The 20,892-nt window shown below is 59.6% G+C and overlaps 2 protein-coding genes across 12 annotated transcripts in view; both read left to right on the top strand.

Moving 5' to 3' along the window:
* ZNF385C (zinc finger protein 385C) overlaps positions 1–20,892 on the top strand; it is a 63,584-nt gene that overhangs the window by 25,640 nt on the left and 17,052 nt on the right. The gene's annotated exons all lie outside the window — the stretch shown is intronic.
* On the top strand, positions 6,703–20,459 carry C40H17orf113 (chromosome 40 C17orf113 homolog). 3 transcript variants are annotated; one of them, XM_064174305.1, is made up of 3 exons: positions 6,703–6,878; positions 16,106–16,737; positions 18,163–20,459. In XM_064174305.1, exons 2-3 carry the CDS (start codon positions 16,216–16,218, stop codon positions 19,693–19,695), a joined length of 2,055 nt encoding a protein of 684 aa, XP_064030375.1. In that variant the 5' UTR covers positions 6,703–6,878; positions 16,106–16,215; the 3' UTR covers positions 19,696–20,459. The 3 variants fall into 3 exon arrangements, with proteins under 3 accessions (XP_064030375.1, XP_064030376.1, XP_064030374.1); XM_064174306.1 differs by lacking the exon at positions 6,703–6,878 and adding an exon at positions 7,630–7,880; XM_064174304.1 differs by lacking the exon at positions 6,703–6,878 and adding an exon at positions 14,662–14,967.

Here is a 20,892-nt window from a genome sequence, read left to right as displayed (position 1 = left end):
CCAAAAAAGCCATTTCACGTGGGGCAAAGGGCCCGTGGGCTCTGTGCCAGGCCAGACTCCCTCTTGGCAGAGCAGCCTTGTGCCAGTCTGTGTATCCAGGGAAAACTGCTCCCTTTTTAAAGCCTCTGAAAATACCCCATTGAGTTGTTCTCCCTCTGCAGGGCTCAGCCCTTCAGCTGATGGTGGATTAATAGCTGGATCATAATTAATCTCTGCTTTTATTGAGTTGCTGACTTGAAGTGAAAGCCAAATTGATTAGCTGTGAGTTGGAGAAAGGATCTCCTGGAGCAGTGTGTTTGCAGTCAGGTCATGGCCCCTCTGCTCTGCTCCCTCATCTCGGGCCAAAAGCTTCAGGAATTTTTTTTTCCTTGACACAGTTATTCTAAGGAAGTCCTTAAAAGATAAACTTCTGGCCCAAAAAAACTGTCCCAGAGAAGCTGCTGAGCTGGGCAGTGCAAAGCCAAAACTTCCTGAACTAAGATAATCTTTGGCTGGGCTGGGTTAGGGACCCAGGGCTGGAGGGCAGGAGGGATGAGCTCTGTCATAGAATCAGTCAGGGTTGAAAGGGACCACAAGGATCATCTAGATCCAACCCCCCTGCCATGGGCAGGGGCACCCTACTCTAGATCAGGCTGGCCAGAGCTCTGTCCCCAGCCTCGATCTTCACTGACACCTTGGGCAGGTCATCTCCCCACCGCTGTCACCCTGCTTTAGTCCCCGTGGTTCATCCCTGGTGATCTGTGGCACCTTGGCACAGGGCAGCTGCGTAGCCCTCACATGCACAGCAGCTCTAATCCCCAGTGGCAGCAGCTGGGATGCAGTGGGGCACTTCCCTTTCCTCCCATGCCAGAGCAGGAGAGTGGCAGCCCCACTCCCTGAGGAGATGCCCTCCTGTGACAGGGATCAGAGGCCACCACCGATCTGAGATCTCCCGTGGTTAGCTGCCACTTTTACCAGTTATTTAGTTATTTCCCACTCCTCCACTTAAAATAAATCCCAGACTTTCCCCCTTCCCAATCTGCTGAGCTGGGGAAGCTGTGAACTAGTCCAGGGCTGCACATTCCCTGTTGCTCTTAATCTGCTGCTAATGAAGCTCACGTGCGACGCGTGCCTGAGCTGAGTGCCCATAAAATGCTGTTGCTGCAACTCGAAAGCAACCCAAATGGAAGGAAATTTCAGCAAATTCCAAGATTAAGGATCCTGGCTCAAAATACAGCGCTTAAAAATAACGCAAGGCCATTTCTTCCTGGTGTGGGGGAAAACTGCCACCGCCAGCAGCATCCTCTGTGCACCGCTCAGCCTCTGCCCGTACCCATCCTGGCACCCCCTGGGCACAGCTCAGCCAAGTTGCTGCTGCTGTCCCCTGACCCCTCTGACTGCCACAACCCTGCTGTGACCCCGTGTCCAGCTCGTCCCTGCAGCCCTGTGCCCCTCTGGGTGCTCACTGTGCCTCGGCTGCTCCTCTGCACGCCTGTCCTAGCCCTGCAGCTCTCCCGGGGAAAATGGGGTGAAAAAAAGGCAAATGGGGAGGGGAGGTGGGGAGGAGGGAGCTGGCTGAGGGCGAGCGGAGGTTTGTGGGTAGTGTAAAGCTGTCAGTGTGATTTAGGGTCTGCTGCTTACCCTGGGTTATGTTCACAGACAGTAAGTCGTGAGCAATATGAAATTCTCTCTGAGGAGATGATCTGCCCTCCTCACGCTCTGCGCCAGCTCCCCCAGAGCCCTCGGTGTCTGTGGCACGGCTGCGCAGAGGGAGCGAGCCAGAGCCTGGCAATCATGGAATTATGGAAGAGAGCTTGGAGATCCTGCAGCCCACCCATTAACCCAGCACTGCCAGGGCACCACCAAAACATGGGCACCATCACCACATCTCCCTGGCTTTGAAGACCCTTCAGGGATGGGGACTCCACCGCTGCCCTGGGCAGCCTGTGCCAGGGCTTGGCAACCCTTTGGGGGGAAGAAATTGTTCCTCAGGTCCCCTGCAGCAACTTGAGGCTGTTTCCTCTTCACCTAGTGCTTGTTACTAGGGAGAAGAGACCAACCCCCACCTGGCTCCAACATCTTTTCAGGGAGCTGTAGAGAGCCAAGAGGTCTCCCCTCAGCCTCCTTTTCTCCAGGAACTCAGCCCTAAGGGTTCTGCTCCAGAAGCAGCAACAGCCTGGCCACTGGGTCTGTGCCCAGAGGGAGAGCAAGAGGGAGGCCTGGGCCAAGGCAGCAGGGCTGTGTCTGAACCAGGTTTTCTTGCCTTTTCTCACTCCCCAGCTGCTGCTTTTGGGAGCTCCCAGGTGGTGCTGCCCGCGCTCACCTTTGGCATTTCTGCAGCTGCAGATTTAGCAGCAATAGTTTTTGTGCCATGCCAGCAGGATTGGCTCAGTGTGCCCTGCACCATGGCATGGGAGTGTGGCCCTGTCCCCACGATGCTGCCACACAGTTAGTGGTCCCCAGGAGCCCCCAAGGATCAGAAGAACTGTGACCTCCCTGGAAATCTTCATGAGGCCTACAGGAATGGGCACCATCAGGAGGATGAGGATAGAAGAGGAAGGTCACTGCCTGGCTGCTGTGTGGGGCAGCCCTTGGCCATGGGGCATTTATGATGATGCTAGGCCATGTTGGGTGCTGCCTGGCTGGAGCTCCTGGAGGTCTGCCTCCAGTGCTGGGTGTGCTGGGGCTGGAGACCCCAAGAGGGAGAACTGTGGCAGATGTTGGGGTGAAAGGGGCAACCAATGCCCACATCCTGAGGGCTGGCAGAGGCTTTCAGAATGTGTGGGATTCCCTGTGGCTCTGCAAGCTGCTCCCAGGTTGTCCCTTCGTGTTACAGAGCCCCTTACCAAGCATTTCCAAGCTGTTGAGCTGCTTCTGGTGCTGCTAATCAGGGCTGAGGTGCTAGGTGAGCTCTGTGCTGGCAGCCCTAGGCACCTTCATGCCAGGTTATGCTGAGGTGCCAGGTGAGCTCTGTGCTGGCAGCCCTAGGCACCTTCATGCCAGGTTATGCTGAGGTGCCAGGTGAGCTCTGTGCTGGCAGCCCTAGGCACCTTCATGCCAGGTTGTGCTGAGGTGCCAGGTGAGCTCTGTGCTGGCAGCCCTAGGCACCTTCATGCCAGGTTGTGCTCTAGGCGAGTTTGGGGGTTCTGGGTGTGCATGCTGGGGGCTCGCTGGTGTGTGGAGGGTTTCTCAGTGCACTGAAGTGTGGCTGCAGATGAAATCCTCTGCCCCACTCCTTCCTAAATTAGATGGAAAACATTGCACCCTTTCTCTGAAACTATTTCAGGTGCAATTTCCATCCCTTCTCCTGATAATTAAACATTTTTAGGTCACTCAGCTTCTCCACCCTAGTTGTGGACCTGTCCTGGATGCCTTTGTAATTAGACATCTCCCTGGGAAGGATGCAGGCAGAGGCGGCCGCGGCTCTCCTGCAGCCCTGCCTGTGGCCACTCCTGTCTTTGAGCAGCTGCTCGTCCTTGGGGCTCCTCCAGCCTGGGGCTCACCGGAGTCCACTCCCCTCGGAGGGTGATGATGGATGGAGCAGCCCCTAATTAACATCCGCAGGCCTGGGGACACGGGGGTGGCTGTCCTCTGCTGTGACACCCAGCCTGCAGCAATCATGGTCTCGTTGTTTAAACGATCAGAGTTCTGAGCACAGCTTGAGCCATCTGAAGCTGCCTTATTATTATTATTATTATTATTATTATTATTATTATTATTATTAGTGTTTTTTTTTTCAGGTGGCTCTTTACAGGGGAAAAAAAGAAAGTTTTAACATCTTGCCCTGCCACAAAAAGGTCCTGAACAGGTTGGTTTAAAGCTGAGATGCTGCACAGGAGCTGGGATTAATGAAAGGGAAACATTGTTCTGGGTTGCTGAGAGGAGGGAGATTAGAGGAGTTCTCAGAAGAGCAGCCGAGGAGCTTGGCTCTTCTCCCTGGTTCTTACCAACCCGACGAAACCAGAGCTTCCCTTTAAGGGAAAACAGAGGCTGCATCCCAGCCCCCCCTCCCAGCCAGGGTCTGTGTGGCTCACCCCTCTCCCCGCACAAAGGCGTCGGCAGCTCCCTCGGTTTGCCTCTGCGCAGCCTTCGGGAAGAGTTAATGAAAACCTCGAGATGCCCTGCTCTGGGATGGGCACCTGCAGCCTTGGTCTGACTGAGTGCCTCTTTATCGGGGGGGTCGTGGGGGGAACGTGAGCCACAAATCCCATCCCCATTGTGTGGGAACCCCCCGAGGGGAGGGTCCAGCCCTGAAAATCTGTTATCTTAATCCAAGCAAACTCGGGAGCAGGAAAGGTCAGAGCCTGGGGGTCGAACCGCCGGCGGCTGCTCCACGCCTCAGCCTTCTGCTTCTAGCGGGCTCAGGTTACAGAGCGGAGGAAAACCGATCCCTGTCCTCCAGGTGGATCGCTCCTGATCCTATCTGGCATCTTTCACCCCCAAATTATACCCTAAATCCTCAAAGTCAGCCAGAATGGCTCTGGGAGGCTTGGCAGACCTGGGAAAGGGGGGAGGAGGGGGGAGGCTTCCCGGTGGTTTTTGTCCCTCTGTTTCCCTTCTCCTTTGTGCCCATTGCTCAGTTCTGCTTTTGGAGCCTCAGTCCGGACGCTGCGAGGGCTGTGGGACAGCCTGCAGAGGAACCTCTGCTCCATCACTGCTCTCTCCTAACCAACTTTCTGCCACCACGGCCCTGAGCTTGGGAAGCGACTGCTGTGACCCTGATGGGGTGTGCAGCACCTGGGCAACGATGCCCATTGGGTTTGATTTATGTTGATGCCCTGCCAAGGTGCTTTTCAGGGCTGGTGAAGCCAGCTGTTGTGGTCTCCAGGTGCCCTGCCCCGTGGCAGCCCCAGAGAGGATGCTGTGGGAAGAAGTGGCCGTGGGCTTTGCCCCCAGGTCCAGGATAGTTGGTGGTGGGGAGTGAGATGTGTCCAGGTCCAGTGGGGTGGTTTTGTGCTGCTGCCATGTGCCAGCCCCGGGGTCTGCATACAAATATAGCAAGTTATGCCCGGGCCGGCCCCATGCCGTGTCCCTGGCAAATGCCAGGGGGCGGTGGCTGGGCAGGAGGCGTTAAGGGCTGGGTCTGAGACCAGGACCTGCCATCAGCCTCTGCTTCAGCTGGCCACAAAGGCTTGGCCATCAAACGCTCCGTCCCACGCTGCCGTTCCTCTCCCACCCTGCCGTGCTGTGCCAGCTCAACCTCTTTCAGCTGTGGTGATGCCAGCTGGGACCTGCCCACCCAACTGGGACAAACTGGGCACTGGCTGGAGCAGGAAGATTGCTTATTGCTGAAATTGCTATGGGCAGCTCGAGGGGCTGCTGGGGGCTGGGGGCGAGGGTGGGTGGATGATTGAGTTGAGAGCTTCACAGCTCCGTGTTGCTCCAGCTGTGCCTTGTCAGCTGAGCTGGAGGTCGGGAGATGCCAAATTGCTCATGGCAAGAAGGGGAACAGAAGAACAGTCTCAGGATGGCTCAGCCTGGTCTTTACACCTCCACGCTCCCCTCTGCCGGCACTGGCAGCGGTGAGGCCAAAGTGCTGCTGACATTAAACAAATTAATATCAGGTTTAAATAGCTGCTGGGAACAGGCGGCGCGGGCCCGGCTGTCAGCCCCGGATTAGCGGCTGCCCAGGCTAAACTTACTGCTGCCGCTAACGACCCCGAGGGCAATGCCCTCTGCAGGGCACCTAGGACTGTGCCACTGCCCCTGCGCCAGCCCCGGCAGGTGGTGAGATAAGGACCCGTGGACTGCCCTGGCGCAGCAGCAGTTCTGGGGTGGCCTCCCCAGGCTTTCAGGTGCTGCTCAGGGCACAGAAGTGTGAGAATCCAGCCCAGAAGTGCCTGCTCTGGCTGCAGGACAGGAATTGCTCATCTCGTGGTTAGCCTCTGGGTTTTGCCGTGTTGGTGACTGGGCGGGGGTGGGGCTGAGGGTCCTGCCTGACCCTGAGCTGCTTGATTTGAGGGCAGCGTTTAAATCTCTCCCCGTTCCACTCTTCTTTCAGGGGTGTGTGTGTGATCCTTTCCTCTTTCCACAAGCAGCTTTGTCATCATTTCCCTCTTGAAAAGGCAACCACAGCCTGAACCTCCTTGCCCCTGAGAAGCTCGGGGGGGGGGGGGGGGGGGTGTGTCAAAAATTCGGCACCAAGAAGGTGCTGCCATGGCAGGAGGAGTCCAATTGCTTCTGCCTGTTGTCGATGTGGAGGGCAACAAGCCCTGGGCACCAGGGCATCTGCAACACCCCAACCTGCTGTGGGGCAGTGCCAGCGGCTCAGTGCTGAACCCCAAAAGCTGAGGGATGTGCTGGTAACTGGAAGGAGTGGGCGCCAGCGTGTACGGGATGTGCTCGGCATCATGGGCAGACCGAACTTCACCCCGTCTTGGGGGGAGGTGACTCAGCCCATCCATAAGACCTTGCCCAAGTGGGTATTTAGGGGGTGCTCTCCCAGGGAGATTCAGGGTGGGGGGCTCCCGCTGTTGTGTCGTCTCGCCCTCCCACCTTGGTGGGGATCCAGCACAGAGCATCCCAGCAGGTGCCTGTCCCCGACCACCTCAAAAGATCCCCATTAGAGGGGAGTAGTCCTGGGCTCTCTGAGAGTGATCTGGGGGTGCAGTCGGAGCGGGTCAGGGGCTCTCTCAAAGTTTCCTGTCTTTGGCAACCCCGGCCCCTCCCTTCCCTCCGCCCCTCTCCCGGTTCCCCTCTGGTTCTCCCGCTGCTGATCACCGGCACCCCCGAGGCGGAGCCGGGCGCGGCGGTAAGGGGCTGGCAGCGCATTGGGCGGCTGAGAAGGGCTGCGGGGGGGGGGCTGCCCGCCTCTTCCCGCCCCTGCCCGCAGCCCAACCGGGCGAGCGGGAGGCACCAGCAGCACCGAGCCGAGGCAGCCGCATCCAAAATGCTTCTAGGTGGGTGAAACGTAACTTTCCTCCAGCCCCAGCTCCCCGCTGCTTCCCTCAGCGCTCCGAGCCGCCCCCTGCTCTCATTAACGCCCAAGGGAGCCATGCTGCGGAGCTCAGTTCCCAGGCTGGGTGCAGGGGGTGGGTTACCGAAGCCCGGCGATAAGCGAAGCCCCTGGCAGCCTGCGGAGCTCGGCCGGCATCTCGGGGGCGGCGGAAGGGGCTGGCGGTGGTGATGGGTCCGGTGGCGGCTATGGAATAGGGTCTGGTGGCGATGGCGAGAGGTCTGATGGCGATGGAAAGAATCCAGTGGTGATGGCAAGGGGTCTGTGGGGGGCAAGGTCCGTGGTGCTCCCCCCGCTGCTGTCCCGTGGATGCTGCTCTCTGTATCGACCCCATTCGGACGTCGGGTGGGCAGCGCCGGGCGGGCAGCGCCGAGTTACCTGAGCCTGAGAAAATGGAAACAAACCAAGCTGCCAGCTGTGCTGTGGAGAAAAGCCAGCACAGACCGTTTCGTATTTTCTGGGTGTCTCTGCTGAGGCTGGGGGGGCGTGGGGGTGTGTGTGCCTGCTCCCCTGTGCAGTTTTAATCGCGGTGGTTATTTAGTGCCAGAAACGAGCTCCAGGAATTAGTGGTGCTGGAGGAGTCCGGGTTCGGGAGCTGAGGGGCTGGTAGCAGCCTCAGCATCGCACACAAATATTGGTTCTCCTGTGGGGTTCCCATCCTGCTCCCACCAGGGCTCTGGGTGCTGAGTTACCCTCCAGAGACTTTCCTCTTTCCAAGTGAATCGAGTGGCTTCTGTTCCCCTCTGCCCCAAACCCACCCAAAGAGCTGCTCCTTTGATTGGCATGCCCGAGCCGTGCGCCGAACACCTACAAAATGGTCCCTGCCAGCCCCGGCGCGGGCAGCCTGTGCCTTCGGCTGCCAGCCCCCTGAGCCCAGAGCCGAGCTGAGTTAGGCTCTCTGCATCCGATTGATTTTTCCCAGGGCTGCAAAAAGAGGAAGAAAAAGGTCGGGCGCTGGCACGGCTTTGTTGTGCCCTTGCTCTTCACTTGGGGGTCACCCCCGAGTCGCGTCCCTGCTGCACCCGCGGTGCAAAACTGTGATGGTTTTGTGTGAAATGAGGCTGGGGGCAGACACTGGCGGTGCTTTGGCAGGGGAAAGCTGGCAGGGGGGCTGCTGGAGAGGCTTTTCTGTGGCTTTAGCTGTGTTGGGCTTGGAGGAGCTGCGGCAGCAAGCGGAGCGTGACGGTAACGCTGCCCTCGGACCCGCTTCAGGTGCAGACTCAGGCTGGGAATGTCGCTGGTTTGGGGATAATTGACATTAACTTTCGCGGGGGGGGGGGGTGGGGGAAGGAGCATCGCCCCTGGGTGACGCCCGTGCTGGCAGCCATGGCTCTGGTTGATTTCCCCCCGTGGATGCAATGTGTGCCCATACGTGTGCTGTGCCCATCCCCATGCCCGCGTGTGCTCGTTCCCCCTCGGTAGCATAGCGCTGGCGTCTGCTTGTGGGTGCCTGTGGCAGCAGGAGGACGGCCGGGCTGAGGGATGGCATTGACCTGGCATATCTGATGAGCTCCTCCAAGGACTCGCCCGGCCGTGGCCGCAGCCTTGCCCGGCAGCTGTCTCCTGTGCATCACTTCAATTTTTCTGATAATCTGAAACTCAATCTTTTCCCGGAGCTGTCGCTGCCTGCGCCTCCGGAGCGCCTGACGCTGCCCGGGTGCTTGTCTGCAATACTCCTCGGGAAGGGCAGGTTTTAAAAAAGAACGACGACCAAAGCGACCTCCCAAAGCTCCTGCTTGGCCTTGAGGGCTCAGGGACGAAGAGAAAGGTGTAAAGTCGCCAAAGCTTCAGTTCTGAACCCGCGGTGCTGGGAGCTCGCTCATGATCCCTGTGCTGGGGCTGGAGCCGTGGGTCTGTGGTGTGCTGGGTAGAGGAGTGTGGTGGCTGCTCCCCCCCAGGGGTTAAGTGTGCTCCCCCAGTCGTGGTCTGGAGGTCCCCTCTAAAAACTGGGGACTTCGAGTTACAGTAAAGGGTGGGCAGTGCAGCATGGGACCACCTGTGGGTGCTGATGCTGATGGGAGTCTGTTGTTGTTAATTGGCTGTTTAATTAGGCTTCAAATCCCCTCCGGGGCGGGGGAGGGCTAATGGGCAGGGGAGCCTGGACCCAACCAAAGGCTGGGGTTGGCCTTGGGACTCCTTCACCACAGGTGAGACTGAGCTTCCCTTGAATTGGTCTTGACTGAATTTCCCTGTAAATACAGCAGTTGTTTGCACTGCCAGGGGCTCGCCCTGAGATATGTCCTGGGGCAGGTCTCTGTCCCTGGTTCCAACCACGACCTAGGGCACTGGGGGCTCTGAGCAACAACGACAGCCTCAGCCTCCCCTTCTGAGTATTTTTAGACCGAGCTGTCATCTAATCTTGACCTCCAGGATGATGTGGGCTAGAAAACACCACTGCATTTCCAGCACCAAGCCAAGGGTGTCATTCACCAGTTTGTTTAGTCCCTTTGTAACCTCACCTCCCCGTGCTGGAACCCCGAGGTGCCCACAGGTATTCTGAGCAAACAGGGAGTTTTTGGAAGTTAGGGCAGTGAGGATGCTCCCAGCAAGCTGCTGGTGGCTGCACTTTGATGGTTCTCTTCAGCACTTGCCCAATGTCCCCGAGCCCGTTGTGACTGCAGGCATTTAGCAGAGCTGTTTCTGCCTTTTCTGAGCAAGCTGCTGGCAGGAGTGGGCTGCCTGCTCCCACTCTCCTCCGAAGCGCTGATATTAGCACGGCCTGGGTAGGAGTGGAGGAAATTACAATGAAATACAAGAGGTAGGACATAAAAATCTAATTAAAAAATAATGACAGATGTGTGTCATCCTCCCAGCCCTGGCTCAGACCAGCCTGGCCCCGGGGCAGCCATGCTGGGAGCTGCGCAGTTTGGTCGCTGTCTGTGGCAGTGCGGCTGGCACAGGGTACCCCAAAAATAACAACGTGAGGAGAAAGTGGGCAGGTGGGGGCAAAAGATTGGACTTCTCTGAAGCTTAGGGCCAGGGGGGGAATGCCAATGGCTTAGGGTTTGAAAGTCCTTTTGACTCCCCAGGATTTGCAATTCTGAAGTCTGAGCTGGTGGGACCCCCTCGGGCCCACACAGGCAAAGCTGGGAGGGACTGGCTGAAGCCCACATGGCCAGGGGTCATCAGGGACAACAACGATGCCATCACATGCCATGGTTTGAGCCTCACCTCAGCAGTCTGCCCCATCCTAGATGTGCACTCCAGCACATCTAGGATGGGGCTACCACCAGTCTGGAACCTGGCTCTGCCACCAAACTGCTGGATGGCCCTGGCCATGTCACTTGCTCCTCTGAGCCTGTCTGTCTCCTCATAGCTCTTTGCAGCGTCCCCCAGGGAAGGGCCAGCCCAGCCCCAGCTGGGCAAGGGAGGCACCTGCCCAGTGCTCCCCTAACAGAAATCATTAATTTTTGCTGCTAATGGAGCAAAGGCTGCACTATGAAAAATGTGCGTTGGCTCAGAGGCAATTGGAGAGCTGGGAGAGACAGGAGCCCCTTAATTTGTTCCAAATTGGTTATTTCACTGGAATGGTGAGAAAGCATCAATTTGAGGCTCTTCCCTCCCTTTTCATTTCTGTCAGCTGCTCCCTGGCTGTAATGAATTGGGCTCGGCTGTGATTTTGATGATTTAAAGGGTGCTCAGAATTAAAGGCTGCACTAATCTGGGGCTCTGGGCTGCCCTCTGAGTTCTCTGTTTTGGAAAGGCCCTGAACTCTGCCCTCTGCTTCAGAGGATGAGCTGATGGTGGGGAGGGTCGAGCAGAGTTTGGGGGGTGGACCCCTGGTCTGTGTTCAGTCCTCACTGCTTCTTTGCTGCCTGGGGTTAGGATTAGCCCTGCTGGTCCCCAGCTCCTTGATACTTGTCACAGGGATCAGTGAGGTCCTGGATGGACTGTGGCAGCCCCAGTAGCGATGCTGGCTGCCTGGGGCGGGGTGGGGGGCGGTACTGGGATGGTTTGGGGCTTTGCAAGTTGGGGCACCACAAAATGCCCATTTCAGACAGTGAACTGGCACAGGGCAACTAAAATCCAAGGGGAGATGAGCTTGGTGCTAGTGGGCACGGGGAGGAAAAGAGACTCAACAGAGCAAGACCTGTGCCCAGTATTGCTTCTCAGGGACGTTTGGTTGAGACAGTGCCATGGAATTCCCACGGATCCGGGTGGTGGATGTGGCTGAGTTGCTCCCCAGGGCCAGGTGGGTGAGCCGCGGGGGAGCCCCGGGTGGGGGATGACCTTGTCCCTGCTTCTTCGAGAAAGGACTTTGCCCTTCTCAGCTGCTGTGTTGTGGAGAGCAAACTGGCTTGGTGTGATCAGAGCTGAGGCTGCTGATGGGGGAGAAATGGGCACTGCCTGCCGCCCCCTGCCGCCGTTCCAGCCCCGCCGAATCGCCCGGTTGCGGCCGTGCCCGGCAGTCGCAGAGATGTCATCTGAGTTTATTTCAAGGCTCGTTCCCTGCCAACTCAAGTCACGCAGCAAAGGGCTGCGAGGAGCTGTGCAGGAGGAGGCAGCCTTCTGAGAGCTGCTTGTGGCTGGGGGATTAGGGGGACTGTGTCAGTCCCTCGGGGGGGTTCCTTCTCTAGCAGCACCCTCACAGTCTCCTCCCATGGCCCACTGCCCAGTCAGGCATCTCCACAAGGACCTGGTCTACCCCTGTGCCCACAGTGCTGCTGGGAGGACTGCCCTGGCAGTTGGGGACCCTCCCCCCCTGCAAACACTCTGGAGATGTACAGGAGAGCTGGGATGTAGCAGGGGAATACTGGGGGCCTCCAGCCTGTTCCCCACTCCTTTCCCTCAACCAGGGAGCATTCTCCTCATCCTTTATGCAGCATCCTGCCAGGGGAGCCCTCCCTGCCCGCTGTGCCCTCTCTGCCAGCCCTGGCAGGTGCCCGGGGGGCTGCAGGAATGTTTTCAGTTGGTGTGAGCTGGCAGGGCGCTGGGTGCTGCGTTGCTCTCAGGGGTACGGCAGCAGCTCAGCGCAGCCTGCCACGCACCGCGGGGATTAAATGGAGCTGGCACCGCCTTCGAGTGCCATGGATGCTGCTGTGCAGTGGGGCAAAGCCTGGTGAGGGGTCCCTTAAACCTCCCTAAGCATTCTCCCATGAGTGCCACTCTGCCCGGGGTCATTGGTTTATCTTGAGATCTGCTGGAGAGTGGGCTTTGGGTGCAGAGTCGGGGTAGGGATGCACAGGGCAGTGTGTGCCCTCCCTACCCCCCAGAATTCTCCTCGTGTGCCCATGTAATGTGTGGGGAGGGGGAGGGCACGGTGCAGTGAGCAGGAGAGCCGGGGGGCAGCTCCGGCGGCACCAAAAGCTCCATTTCGCTCTTGGGAACATTGTGAGTCATTGCCAGAGCCCCGGAGCCTGCCTCAGAGCTCTCGGCGCAGAGAAGGAACCCAAAAAACCTGATCTGTGTATTCGGCCTCGGGGATTTGATCTCTCCGGGGGGCTCACGGCTGCCTCTCCAGCTTCCTGAGCTCCTTACCCGTGCAATGAACCCCCCCCCCCCGGGGCAACCCCCTGGCTATGCGGCTGAATCGTGGGCAGGGGGTGCTGGGGTCTGACACCCACAGCTGTGCCTCGGGGTTGGTTTGGCCGACGAAGGACTCAAGTGGAAAGTGTGGCTCATGGGGCAGCGGCCGCCTGCGTGCCATGCGGATGATGGATGTGCCCATGCAGGAGGGCAGGTGCCCGCTGTGCATTTGGCCTGGCATGAGGGAAATAGCAACCGTCGAATGGAAGTGAGGAGGCTGCTGCCGCTGCAGGGCAGCAAGGGAATATTTCCATCTGGGTTCCCTTAGGAAGGACGTCAGTCAGTGTCTGCCAGTCTGTCTGCCACCCTGCAGGGACACCAGGGCAGGGGTGCTCGTGGGGGTGCAAACACTGCCCCAAACCCCTGGTGAAAGCTGGAGGCTGCCAGCAGAAATGGCAACTTATGGAGAAAAGACAAGAAAAGAGGCAGCTAAAGAACTGTTTCATGTGAGGGGCTTTGGGCTTCTGTGACAGGGCAGAGGCACACAGGACAAACACCAGGGGTTGAGCCTGCATGAAACATGCAGAGTCCCTGTGCTGACCCCAGTGCCCACGGGGCTCCTCCAGCCCACCCTCATTTCCCAGCCCTCTCCCCAGGCTCAGTGTGCTCGGTGGCACCTGGGATCTCTAACCCATGGAGCCCTCCACCTGTGCCCACAGTAGTGCCATCTTGGTTTGCCCAGCAGGATTTGGGGCTCCTGTCTGGTCCCAGCTGCTGCTTTTCTTGGGTGGTTTTGTCCCTCTGATGAAGGTTTCTCTTGCTGGGCTCCCCTGGTTCATGATGACTCCAAGAATTTGCATCAGGTGCTGGTGGAGGGGAGGGGGCAGTGGGGGGCTTCTCCCAGTGCCATGGGTTTCCAGGGCTTTGTGGGGGCTCTTGGTGCCCCAAATCCCTCTGTTCCAGATTCAGGTGCCTTGCTCAGGCTGTGGGATGGGACCACCTGTTCCCATGGGGAGCCAAGGGGAACAGCAAGCCTGTTCCTGTCTGGACTCCCCCAAATCTGCTGCTGGGTCCTGGTGTGGGGGCTCAGAGAGGCTCCAGCCTGTAGGAACACCGCAGGACTGCTGACCTCAGTAATCTGCTCCGGATGCTGGGACCAGGGCCTGCAGCAGCCTCCAGCCTGGAAGTGATGGAGGGGTCACAGGGATCAGTGGGTGCTCAGCTCTGAGCCCCTCTCTGGTTTCACCCAGCTCCCGGTAGGTTAACCCCGGGCTGGGCAGGAATGTCCCGGGAGCAGGAAGAGTCTCTTGCCCCGGGACATGTGGAGGAGCCTGAAGAGAGGAATTCAGTGGGGGGCCCTGGCCCCTCCCGGAGCAGGTACAATGCAGCCCCTAATCCAGGCACATACCGAGGGGCCACCTGACTGCACCGGCAGCAGCTGGAGCTGGGCTGAGAGCATCTCCCAGTGCCTGGACACCGTGTCAGTGCTGGGGAAATGGGTGGGGGGCTTCCATTGCGGGCTCCCGCGGGGCATCGGTGTCCTTTGAGACTTCGGTGTCCTTGGGAACCTTGCCTGGGGCAAAAGCGAAGTTGGTGTAAAATCCCAAGCTGAGATGCTCTGAGTTTTGCCTGCGTTTAGTGCTGAAAGGTTCTTTAGACGTCAGCGCAGCTCCTGTGCTCATTAGGCAGTGCCAGCTGTGGGTGCCAGCCCCAGTGCCAGTCCTGCAGCTATGGACCGGGAACACAGTTAAGTGTGGTTTGAGTGGGAGCTTGGTCCGAGTCCTGCTGCCAGGTTCACCGAGGGCTCAGACCTGCAACAGCTCAGGGCCATGGGCAGGCAGGCAGGGCAAGAACTGCTTTGCCCACAGCTGCCCACTCGTGGGGCACACAGGTCCTGGCTCTGCCCAAACACATCCTGTCTGGATGCAAACACGTTTACAGCTCCTCCTGCTTTATATGCCTTGGCCAGGGGACTGAGGTGGAGCTCGCCGGGGGCCATGAGCCGGGCACCCGATGCCCATCATCTTTGCCCTGCTGCATCCCAGGTGAAGGCGTCGTGGCAGGGAGCGTGCGGCGAGCAGGGAGCCCAGCTCCGTGAGCTCCCCTTGCCCAAGGGGCAGAGCCCATCGCTGGCCATCGCTGCCACCATCCGCACCGTGGCGGGGTTGGGGGGGGCACGGCCGCGCGGCCTTCCCGGTTCCCGTCCGCCGCTAGTGGCCACTGCCGCCGTGGGCTGCCGGCGGCGCCGCGGAGCCAGAGAGTCCCGCAGCAAGATGGCTGCGCCCGTGCGGGCCTGAGCGCGGTGCCAACCGCAGGCTTTGTTCCCGCAGCCGCCGCGCTTAGGGCACGGCGGTGCCAGCCGGGCGGGCACCCATGCGCTGAGGGCGCTGCTGGGCTGGGCGCTGCTGCCCTCCCGGCCGGCTGCTGGGCTGCGCTCGGCTCTTGGCTGGGCTCAGGGCTCACGCAGGGTTTTTGGGGGGTTTTTTGATCCCCTCCCCCCCTATTTAAAAGCCCAACCCGGGAGGTTTGCGAGCCTCTGCCCCAGAGCCTATGGCAGCCTTTGCATGGTACGTATGAGGGCAGGGGGTGCGGGGTGGGCACGCAGAACTGGGGGTCGCCTCCTCCCTCCCCAGTTGCTTGCCCCCACACGATGCTTTTTCCTGTGGCCAGTGGTGCCAGGGAGCTGCGTGCCCGGTGCAAGGTGCCCGGTGGGATGCTGCAGGGCACGCAGGACCCAGTGTCGCGGTGCTCTGCTGCCCCCCCGCAGTGCTCCCAGTCCCCAGCTGCTGCTTTTACCCTTAGTAGAGTACTGAGGTTTGCCGGAGGCTGTGTGCCGGTGGGGGTGGGGGGGTCTGGGAGCTAACAGGGGTAGGTGACAGGGAGGGAACAGAGGGAACTGCCCCCAGCGCTGTGCAGGATCCCAGCTGCGGCCAGAGCATGCCGAAGGACAGTGTCAGGAGAAGGGAGATCCGTGGCTGCGGTGACAGCTGGTTGTGCTGCTGGGCAGCTCCACCACCACCCAGGGCATCCCGAAGGGCACCCCTGCTCCGTGGCCATGGGTGTTGGCATCTCTGGGAGCCAGGGCTTCGCGCTGGGGCCTGGGGGTGTTCTTCTGAAATGCTTCGAGTTGCCGGTGGGTTTCTCAGCGAAGTGTCCCTGGCTGCCAGCACTCCCTGGCTGCTGCTGAGTGTCCCTCTGCCCTCTCCTTCTGCGTTTGGTTTCTCCCCCTTTCCCACCCCGTGCTGGTTCCTCCTCCTCCCACCCTACCCGATGAAGGCTCGATTTGTTTTTTTAATCCAGTTCATGGAAGGACTGGGCTGAGTGGGGCTCAGGTGCAGGGAGGGCGTTGAGTGGATGCTGCCTGGGTTAAATCCGTGTCAGAGCTCTGCAGCCTCAAGCTCAGGGTGGTGCTGAGGAGCCCTGGCTGGAGCAGATCCTGCGCACAGCCCTGCTGCCATGGGGCATGGCTTTGGCCACATCCTGGGATAGAGTGACCAAGGGAGGAATGCAAACACATGGTGCATGCAGGGACTGGTGTCTGAGCCAGCCTCCAAGTCACCCCCGTTCTGCTCCGAGCCTGGACGCTTGCTGCCAGCAGCAGGAGCTGCTCCTCCTGGGGTCAGCACTTTTGTTTTCAGACGTTTGGTCCAAAGGCAGCTTTGACCTTTCCCTAACCCCTTTCCCTTGTGTCTCTTTCATCTCCAGTCGGACCAAGAGTGTGGTCATAGAGCTTCTTACTAAGTTAGATGTAGAGGCTGCTCTCCCACGGCACGTTTCGGTCCCGCCATAGCGTTTGGTTTCCAGGCTGGCGCAGTATGGTGCCCCCGGGGAAGAAACCTGCAGGGGAGACCTCCAATTCCAATAAAAAGTGCAAACGATATTTCAATGAGCACTGGAAGGAGGAGTTCACCTGGCTGGAGTTTGACTATGAGAGGAAGCTCATGTTTTGCGCCGAGTGCCGGCAGGCGCTGGTGAAGAACAAGCACGGTAAGGCCGAGAACGCCTTTACCGTAGGCACCGACAACTTCCAGCGCCATGCCCTGCTGCGCCACGTCACCTCCGGTGCCCACCGGCAGGCGCTGGCCGTGAACTGGGAGCAGCTGGCGTTCGAGACCCGCGTCCACGGCCACCACCCGGAGCTGCGCTCGGTGATCAAGGTGGAGGTGAACCCGGCGAAGGTGGCCGTGCTCACCACCGTCTACTGGATGGCGAAGGAGGAGATCCCGGAGGAGAAGTGCTCCTCTTTGCTCGACTTTCAGAAGTTCAACCTGTGCCAGGCGCTGCTGGCCCCCGAGCACAGTGACTTCTACCAGCCTGGTAGCATCGGGGAGATGCAGGTGGGTTTGCCAGGCCTGGGGGGGGGGTTCAGCTCCTGCCTCTTGATGGCTGCTTGGGGTTTGGATGGTGTCCGCACCGATGAGGGTGCCTGCGCTGACTGGCTGCACAGGGAGCTCCACCTGGCTTCTCTTCAGGTGCTGTGTGTGAACAGGAGCCTCCAGCATGAGCTCTCGCCCCCTTGGCCCTGGTAACAGGCAGGGGAAAGTGTGGGCTCTGCCAGAGCCATCTTTGTGGTGCAGATCCATGGATCCTCCTGGCCATGTGAGCCCAGGCAAGCTGGAGCTGGGGCTGCTGGCAGCTCTGGAGCACCAGCAGCCTCTCTGCCAGTGTTTGCTGATCTCCAGCACTGTCTTTGCACTGGAAAACCTGTCTTGTGGCATCAGGGCACATCTGTGATGGACTAGTGACCACCAGCCTGGTCCACACAACCAGGCTGTGCCAGGATGTGCTCTAGTCCCACAGTGGGGCTGGGTGATGCTCTCCAGGAGTTCCTCCGCACTGTGGCACTTCGCTGGTGTCATTCCATGGTTTGACAGGATCAGGAGAAGGTGCTGGGCTCCGAGGGAGCCTGGGGCTAGTGGTGTCTGGCACAGGGAGAGCAGGAGCAGCCTCTCCCTTCCCAGCCCTGCCAGGTTGCCTCAGGGTAGAAGCTGCAGGCACAGTTTTTGCTCTCCTGCCCTGAGAAGGGTGATCAGAGTTTGGGGAAGATTCTCTTGATCTGAGCAAATGCTTGGTGTCTGTTAAAAGCAAATTGAATTTCTAGCGAGTCTTGGCCACTTGCCAGGCTTTTCAGATCTCTAAAGAGTTTCAGTTTGCTGCAGATTGGCTAAACCCACTAATTGGGTTTCTCAGCCTGAAGTGCCACGGGCAGTGTTCACACACCCGGGGGTGTTCCCCTCCTGGATGTGGAAGACAGAGCGGAGAAGGAAAAGATGCTGCAGCCTTCTGCTGCTGCTCCTGTCCCTGCTGAGCTCATAAACCCCAATGTAGTGGCTGAGATTCAAGCCAAGGTGATGTGCTGGTGGCTTTTTAGCTCACTCCTAGCACAGGCAAGGGCTCAGGGATGGGGGCTGGTGGCTTGGTGCTGCCCTGGTGATTCCCGGTCCTGGTGAAGCTGTGGGGCTCCAGCCCTCTGCTTGGCACAGGGACCTCTGGGCTCTCTGCAGCCTTGCTGGGTGCTGGGGCTGCAGGGCAGGAGCAGGAGGAGATGGTGCAAGAGAACAGGAGTTGAAGCTTATTTGTGCCTTGTATCTGCCCGAGGGCTCCCCTCCCATCAGGACCTGGTGCTGCTCTTGGGGACACCAGGAGCCAGAGCCCTGCAGCTCGCTTTGTGCCAAGTGCTGGGCATCTCTCCCCTGCTTCTGGAGCTTATTTGTGTTTCTCTTTCCCTCCTTGCCTGCCCTGTGCCCCCTTGCCCGGCTCAGGCAGCCATCGCCAAGGTCCTGCACAACGAGGACAGGCACAGGATCAAAGCCTCTCCGTTCGTTGGGCTGGTGGTGGACGAGATGGTGGACGTCCTGCAGCACCGCAGCCTCGCCATGTTCACCACCACCGTCTCCCCCTGCAACGGGCAGACCAGCGCCACCTTCCTGGGGAGCTTCGAGCTGCCCACTGGGGAGGCCTGCACGGTGGCGGGCAAGGTGGGCGAGGTGATGCACGCCTTTGGCATCCCCACCATGAAGATCACCTGGCTCAGCGCCAACAGTGCCTCGCTGCTGGCTGAGCGGCCGAGCGGGGCGGGCACTGCGCTGACCTCCCTGTGCCCGCTGCTGACGGAGCTGCCCTGCCTGTCTCATGGCAGCTCCCTGCTGCCCGCCCACGGCATCGTCAGCATCGAGTACCTCCAGAAGTACGAGACCACCCTGGACGCTGTGTACAGGCTCTCTTCCAGCTTCAGGGGGGGAAGCAGTGGCCTGCAGGAGCTGCAGAGTGTCCTGGACCTCTGTGAGATAGACCTTGGGAGCCCCAAAGCCATCCCCTGGACTTCTCTTTTCCCAGCCGTGGAAGCCATCGATGTCTCCTGGCCCACGCTAGTGCCGCTGCTGCAGAGCGAGGCGGAGCGGTCGCCTGTGGCTCTTGGCCTCTGTGAAGAGCTCAAGAAGTTCCAATTTGTGGCCTTCACCAAGATCCTCCTGGATGTCCTCCCCATCTTCCAGAAGCTCAGCCACTTCTTCCAGATCGAGGACTTGGACCTCTCTGTGCTGAAGCCCATTGTCTGCACCACGGCCACCACCCTGCAGGCCCAGAAGAGCACCAGCGGGCAGAACCTGCGGGAGTTCCTCAGTGAGCTGCAGGAGCAGCCGCAGGGCGAGCAGGAGGGCGAGAGTCGCCTCTACTACAAGGGCGTGGAGCTGGCCAACTGCTCCAAGGGGCACCTGAAGCACTTTGAGCACCTGAAGGAGAGCTACCTGGAAAGCGTGAGAGGCAACCTGCTGGACAGGTTCCCCAGCAGCGTCCTGGAGGCCGTCAGCTCCTTCTCGGCCATCTTCAACCCCAAGTGCTACCCCCAGTCTTTGGAGGACATTGGCAGCTACGGCGTCAGCGAGCTCAATTTCCTGCTGCAGGCTTACTCGCGGGTGGTGGTGAGCGAGAGAGCCCTCAGCGACTTCCCCCTCTTCAAGCGGATCGTCTTCAGCCTCGGGCAGCTCTCCTTCCAGGACCTCTGCGGCAAGCTGGTCTACAGCAGCTCCGAGATGCATGAGCTCTTCCCGGACTTCGCCGTGCTCGCCGCCATCGCCCTGGCGCTGCCGCTGGGCTCGGTGCTGTCCGAGAAGATCAGCCGGGGCCGGGAGCTGCTGCGGCGCGGCCGCTCGGGACGCACGGGGACCCAGAAGCTCTCCGACCTGGTGAAGATCGCCGTGGACGGGCCGGCCCTCAGCGATTTCGACTTCGCCTTGGCCATCGAGTACTATGAGAGCATGAGGGAGTCCGGCTTCGTCGTGGCGCAAGTGAAGTGAACGGTGCTGGCGACGGCAGAGCCCTGCGGGCAGGGAGCCGAGTCCTGCGGGCAGCCACGGGTTTGATGCCCGTCGCTGGTCTTTCCCCATCGCTGCTTACCACCGGGACAGGCAGGCTGCTGGGGGATGGTGACCTCCTCCGTGCTGAGGAGAGGAACAAAGATCCTTAACGAAGCCAGGCTGGTCCCGTGCCCTACCCTCCCTCGCCCCCCAGACATCCAACAGTTCTTGGGGCTGCTGAGTGCCCAGATAGTGACGAGAAGCTTCCCGAGGGTTTGCTCTTCCTGAGTCTCAGGGAGCTGAAGGCAAATCCCCTCCAGTGCTGCACTCCCTTCACACAGCAGTGCCCAGCAGCTTCATGCCCTCGTCTGCAGAAACGTCTGATGAGTGCTGCCTCGGAGCCTGCAGAGGAATGCGGCAAAGGCAGCACATCCTCCTAGCCCCGTTCACGCCCTGGGTGCCCGCTGAGGCCGTGCTGGTTCTCCTTGTGCCCAGCAGGGAGTATTTTTAGCCATGGCATCAAGTCAGGATCATTTCAAGAGCAAGAGGTTCAGGGAACGATGCTGCAAGCGCAGAGGCTGCGCAGTGCTGGCGTGCAGCAGGTGTGCAGGTGTGGCTGTGTGTATTTATACAAAGCTATATAAATATCTATTGCAGAGCTCTGTCCTCCTCTGCCTGCACTCTGAAGTGCAGAGATTTCGGAAGGGACGTTGCTTTGGTTTTTTGCAGTGGCAGAATAAATCATAAGCAGGGTCCAAAACCAATGCCGAGCACATTCCTGTCTTTTCCACATCCCCAGGCTCCCTCCCAGCTCTCTGCGGCCTCACAACCCGAGAAGGAGGCTTTTAAGTTCTGCTCTGGGGACAGACCTGCGCTGGGAGCAGACCCTCCTTACCCCCAGAGCACCTGCAGTGGTGGGGCTCAGGCTCTGCTGCTGCTGAGGTTTCAGGGTGCTGTGCCGGAGGGAGGTGCTGCTGGGTGTGTCCTGGTGGTATGAGGCTGCTCTGGTGTTCACTGAGAGGGGTGGGTGAGGAGACCCTTCTGAGCCATGTGTCACTGCTGTGGCGCCGGCACAGCCCCAGGCCCTGCGTCAGTGCCACGCTGAGCGCCACATCCTCCCCCAGGATCCGTCTGTGCTCCTGCCCTGGGCAAGTTGACATCATCTGGGTCCATGTCCAGCAGGATTTGACCCAATGG

Source organism: Pogoniulus pusillus, chromosome 40 (genome assembly GCF_015220805.1).
Source record: "Pogoniulus pusillus isolate bPogPus1 chromosome 40, bPogPus1.pri, whole genome shotgun sequence".
NCBI lineage: Eukaryota > Metazoa > Chordata > Aves > Piciformes > Lybiidae > Pogoniulus > Pogoniulus pusillus.
The sequence above is the reverse complement of the archived record's forward strand: the minus strand, read 5'-3'. Positions and strand labels throughout refer to the sequence as shown.

What these genes read in the sequence shown, in the direction of transcription:
- C40H17orf113 (XM_064174305.1), top strand. Translation starts at nt 16,216, where the DNA reads ATGGTGCCCCCGGGGAAGAAACCTGCAGGGGAGACCTCCAATTCCAAT. An exon ending in GTAGCATCGGGGAGATGCAG is followed by an intron (nt 16,738 to 18,162) that starts GTGGGTTTGCCA and finishes TGCCCGGCTCAG; the next exon opens with GCAGCCATCGCCAAGGTCCT.